The 5,000-nt window shown below is 62.1% G+C and overlaps 1 protein-coding gene across 1 annotated transcript; it reads left to right on the top strand.

Moving 5' to 3' along the window:
* The first annotated feature begins 997 nt into the window (after positions 1–997).
* Uncx (UNC homeobox) lies at positions 998–4,875 on the top strand. Its single transcript, XM_076840976.1, has 3 exons — positions 998–1,283; positions 1,476–1,651; positions 3,727–4,875. Exons 1-3 carry the CDS (start codon positions 998–1,000, stop codon positions 4,873–4,875), a joined length of 1,611 nt encoding a protein of 536 aa, XP_076697091.1.
* Positions 4,876–5,000: the final 125 nt, after the last annotated feature.

The raw sequence follows: 5,000 nt of genomic DNA, 5'->3' as shown, positions 1-5,000 counted from the left end.
AAAGTTACTTTTCCTTTCCTCCTTTCACCCCTCCTTCCTCTGCCCTGTGGATGGGAGCTTTCACAGGGTGGGGGTAAGGTGGGGTCAGGGTGCCCCCTCAACTGCCCTGCCTGTCTACCGATGGGGCGACTGCCGATCAATCAGAGAGGGCATTAATTATGCCTTTTTATTGACTGGGGCGCTGCATTCTGCCGGAGTCGCTCTCTTTTGGAAGTGCCCTCCTTCTGCTCTCCTCCTCCTCCTTCTCCTCCTTCCTCCTCCTCCTACTCCTTTCTCCTCTCGCCGCCTCCTGGAGCCAGAGAGGAGGCGATGAGAAGCCCTTGTAGTTTTAAATTCAATGTGACAGTTTCGGAAAGAGCGGATGATGAATCCCCTATTATTGGATCAGTCTATTTGCCGCTCAATGTCTCTCTGTAATTGGAGCAACATCACTTTAAAGGTTCAGAGAGTACAGCATTTCTGGTGAAAAATCCCCACAACACGCCGGTGAATGTTTTAAAGGGAAATCTATTAGTGATTTGCGGAGGGGCGGGAGCGGCGCGGGGGAGGCGCAGGCCGGCCGGGGCTGAAGTGGGGGGCTCGCCAGGGGCCCTGCCCCGCCGCTGCGCGCCGCTGCCCCGCGCTGGGCGGCGCCCCTCCCTCCCCGCCTGCCGCCCCCCCCCCCCGTCTTGTTGTGACAGCTCCTGATACTGTTTATTGAGGTGCATGTCAGGTATAATTAGCAATCGATATGGAAAACGTTTCCTTGCACCCAGCACGCCTCTGACGTCAGAGCCGATTAGCGCTTCTTATTGGTCCCAAATTCCCCGGGCCGCGGCTAATTATCGGGAGCTTGATGTTGATAAAGTAAAGCGCCGGAGTGCGGGCGAAGCATGTGTAGGGCTCCGGGTGCCTGTCTCCGCCGCCGCCGCCGTCCGCGCCTCCCGCCGCTGGCCCGCCCCGGCCCCGGCCCGCGCCCCCGCGCCCCGCCGCCGGCACCGCCGGCCCCCCGCGCGAGATGATGGACGGCCGCCTCCTGGAGCACCCGCATGCCCAGTTCGGGGGCTCGCTGGGCGGCGTGGTGGGCTTCCCCTACCCGCTGGGCCACCACCACGTGTACGAGCTGGCCGGCCACCAGCTGCAGTCAGCCGCCGCTGCCGCCGCCGCCGCCTCGGTGCCCTTCTCCATCGACGGCCTGCTCAGTGGCTCCTGCGCAGCGGCGGCCGCCTCGGTGGTCAACCCCACGCCGCTGCTGCCGGCCGCCTGCGGGGTTGGCGGCGACAGCCAGCCCTTCAAACTGTCAGGTAGGCTCCGGGCTGGGAGAAGGACAGTTGGGGGCGGGGAGGGGGGCCTTTTTTGCAGAGGAGTTGGGTGACAGGCCGGTGGCGCAACCTTATCTGTGCGCCCTCGATCTGCGTGGCCAGTGGGCGCAGATGGGGTTGGGATCTGGTCTGGGCCGGTGGCTGAGCCTCGAGGCGTCCTGTGCGTGCCCGCAGACTCGGGGGACCCAGACAAGGAGAGCCCGGGCTGCAAGCGGCGGCGTACCCGCACCAACTTCACTGGCTGGCAGCTAGAGGAGCTGGAGAAGGCGTTCAACGAGAGCCACTACCCTGACGTGTTCATGCGTGAGGCACTGGCGCTGCGCTTAGACCTGGTGGAGTCCCGAGTTCAGGTAAAGACCCGCGTCCCTCCCGGATCCGCGGTCCGGCGCTGTGCTCGGCAAGCGCTGTGCGCCTTTGTTCTAGGAGGCGGGATGTTGTCCCAGGCTACGAGCCCGCTCCGCGCTCGCCTGCTGGTGTAGGGGCGTGTGTGGTAGTAGTGGGGCTGGACCCCTTGCGCAACGGGAGGTGAGTAACTAGTGAAAGCTTAGGTAGCTTGAGAGGGCTGCCGTAGCACCGAAGTAGCAGGAACAGGGACTGCGTGCGACCCGGGAAGTGGTGTGGTGGGTTCGCTCGGCCCGTGTGAAAAGAGGTCTCCATGGGTTCCCTGGCTGGGGTGAGGCGGCACCGGCGGGGCGCAGACTCAAAGGGAGAAGCTGGGCCCTGGTGCTCCGTGCTCTCGCGGGAGGCTGTCTCCCATCCGTGAGCAAACGGGTTTGTTTGTCTTTTGCCTGTAAAATATTCAGATGAAAGCCTGTATTTATTCCCCACTTTGTAGAAGGGGGAAGGTGAGGTAAGGGAGGGGAAAACTTCAATGGTTAATACATATGAGAAAGTGGGAAGAAAAAAAAAAAGTCTGAATTTTTAATATTCCCGAGTTTGTCGTCTTTTTTTTCTTTCTCCTATCTTCAGTTACTTGATTTCAATCGAAGTCAGCCAGAGATATTCTTTTTTAAAATACAGAGTCATTTGGTACATTAAAATTCAAAATGATCTATGCATAACTAAATGCTTCTTTGGAGTATAGAAACCTCCTTTTCCTGGGTTTGGTGAGACGAGTTTGGTACTGTGGGCACCTGGCTTTGAGGCAGATGCTGGCAGAATGCCTGTTTAGCACCAATAGTTTTGCTTAAAAAGGTCTTTTGGTTTTGTGCTTGGGCCTCTGCTGATGACCTCTTCTGTTTGGAAATCCTTTTATCCAATTTGTTCTAAAGTGTTGTAAGTGAAGTCAAGATCCCTTTATTTCTCCCCTCATACGATGATGAGTAATTCTTGGTGGCAGGGGCAGCCTGGAATTTGCACCATAAAAAGAAGTTAAAAGAAAAAAGAGGGGGGGGGGAAGGCTGTTGATGGTTTTGCTTTAATGCCTGGGACCTCTGCATGGACAAGGCTCCCAGTGACCAGGCCCGGTCTGCTATTGTGTGGAATCTCTATGTGGCCACAACAAAGAATTTGAATTATCGCGCTCTCTAGGGGTGGGTAGTGCTGCCCAAAGCTCTGTCTACTCAGCCGGGATTTGACTTTGTGTAGTGGTGGGTTGTGCAATAAGGGTCTAGGGCTGCTGTTGCTCTGGAGTCCTATGTGGCTCCCTGGGACAAGACCTTGCAGGGAGCTCCAAAGAGGCAGGATGAGACCTGACTTCTTTGGGGGCCTGGGAGGCCAGCCTCTTACCTCCCATCTTGCCTTCCCCCATGGCCTAGACCAAACACAACAAGTTGGGAAAGCTCTGTTGGTCCCTGGTCCAGACCTCCCAGAAAGAAGCACGGGCAGTAGCTTTGACGGGGGAGAAGGTGGTAGAATGTCCATTCAAGTTCGGCTTTCTAGGCCCTCCTGAGGAAGAAGCATCCAGATTTCCCTTCATGGGAGACTCGGAAATCTGGGCTTTGACACAGTCTCCAGGGGTCCGAAGACAGGTGTGGAAGGCTGCCCGCCCACAGAAGCGGTTCAGCCGCAGAATGGTCATCGCCAGTCTGGGCCGCTGCTTAGAACTGGAGCTGTGAGAAGCCAGGAAGGGCACGGAGGGGCCCTGCTCTCTGCCAGGAGACCAGGAACCCGCACCGTTCGGTCCTGGGCCCCACCGGCCCAGCTTGAGGAAGGGCAGCTCCAGACCCCAGAGGTGAGACGCCAGAGCGGGAAGCTGGCTGGGAGGCCCCATCTGCGCTCCTTCCGGGTGGAAAAAGTGGTTGCTGGAAGCTGCAGTCCGAGTGTCAAAATCCAGTCCAGGGCCGGCAGGGATCATGGCCTGGATCCCGCTCTCTTGGCCTGAGCCGAGGTGGTGCAGGCCTGTCTAGGGAATGATAGGCCCAGAGCCCCAGCGGCGGGCTTGCCGCCTGATTTTGCCTTCCTTTCCCTTGTTCGGCTGCTCTAGGTCTGGTTCCAAAACCGCCGGGCCAAGTGGAGGAAAAAGGAGAACACCAAGAAGGGCCCCGGGCGGCCCGCGCACAACTCGCACCCGACCACGTGCAGCGGCGAGCCCATGGACCCCGAGGAGATCGCGCGCAAAGAACTGGAGAAGATGGAGAAGAAGAAGCGCAAGCACGAGAAGAAGCTGCTCAAGAGCCAGAGCCGCCACCTGCACTCGCCCGGCGGCCTGTCCCTGCACAGCGCTCCCAGCTCCGACAGCGACAGCGGCGGCGGCGGCCTGTCCCCGGAGCCTCCCGAGCCGCCGCCGCCCGCCGCCGCAGCCAAGGGCCCTGGCGCACACGCCTCTGGCGCCGCAGGTTCCGTGCCCGCACCTCCTGGCGAACCTCCTGCGCCCGGCACCTGCGACCCTGCCTTCTACCCGAGCCAAAGAAGCGGCACCGGCCCGCAGCCGAGGCTAGGCCGCCCTGCAGACAAGGACGCGGCCTCGTGCGGACCCGGGGCGCCGGCGTCTGCGGAGCGCGGCGCCGCAGGCCTGCCCAAGGCAAGCCCGTTCAGCGTGGAGAGCCTGCTGTCTGACTCGCCGCCGCGCCGGAAAGCCGCCCCCACCAGCACTGCGGCGGCTGCGGGGCTAGACTTCGCGCCCGGGCTGCCGTGCGCGCCGCGGACCCTCATCGGCAAGGGCCACTTCCTGCTCTACCCCATCACGCAACCGCTCGGCTTCCTAGTGCCGCAGGCCGCGCTTAAAGGCGGTGCGGGCCCCGAGCTGGTGCCCAAGGACGCGCCGCCCGCGCCTGCAGCGCCGCCCGCGCCGCCGGCTCAGGCCAGCTTCGGGGCCTTCTCTGGGCCCGGCGGCGCCCCGGACTCGGCCTTTGCGCGCCGAAGCCCCGACGCCGTCGCCTCTCCCGGGGCCCAGGCTCCTGCGGCGTTCCGGGACCTAGCCTCGGCTGCGACGACCGAGGGCGGTTCCGGGGACTGCGCGGACGCGGGGACCACCTGCCCCACGGCCCCGCCGCCCCCGCCGCTGGCGACGTCGCCTGGGCCTGGCCCGCGGGCTCCCAGCCCCGCTGGGGAGCCGGCCACCTGCGGCGCCGCAGAGACTGGCGCAGCGGTTGTACCCAGCCCGCCGGATGGCGAGGAGGTGGACATGGACTGAGGGCGGCGGCGGCCGGGAGATGCGCTTTGCTGGCCGGCGCCCGCTTGCTCAGGCAACGACACACACAACAAATCAGGTGATCGGCTCTAGAAACACTGCTTTCCCCCTTTTTTCTGTTGTTTTCC

This window comes from Callospermophilus lateralis, chromosome 19 (genome assembly GCF_048772815.1).
Source record: "Callospermophilus lateralis isolate mCalLat2 chromosome 19, mCalLat2.hap1, whole genome shotgun sequence".
In the NCBI taxonomy this organism is placed as follows: Eukaryota; Metazoa; Chordata; class Mammalia; order Rodentia; family Sciuridae; genus Callospermophilus; species Callospermophilus lateralis.
This window is presented reverse-complemented; position numbering and strand designations above follow the sequence as displayed.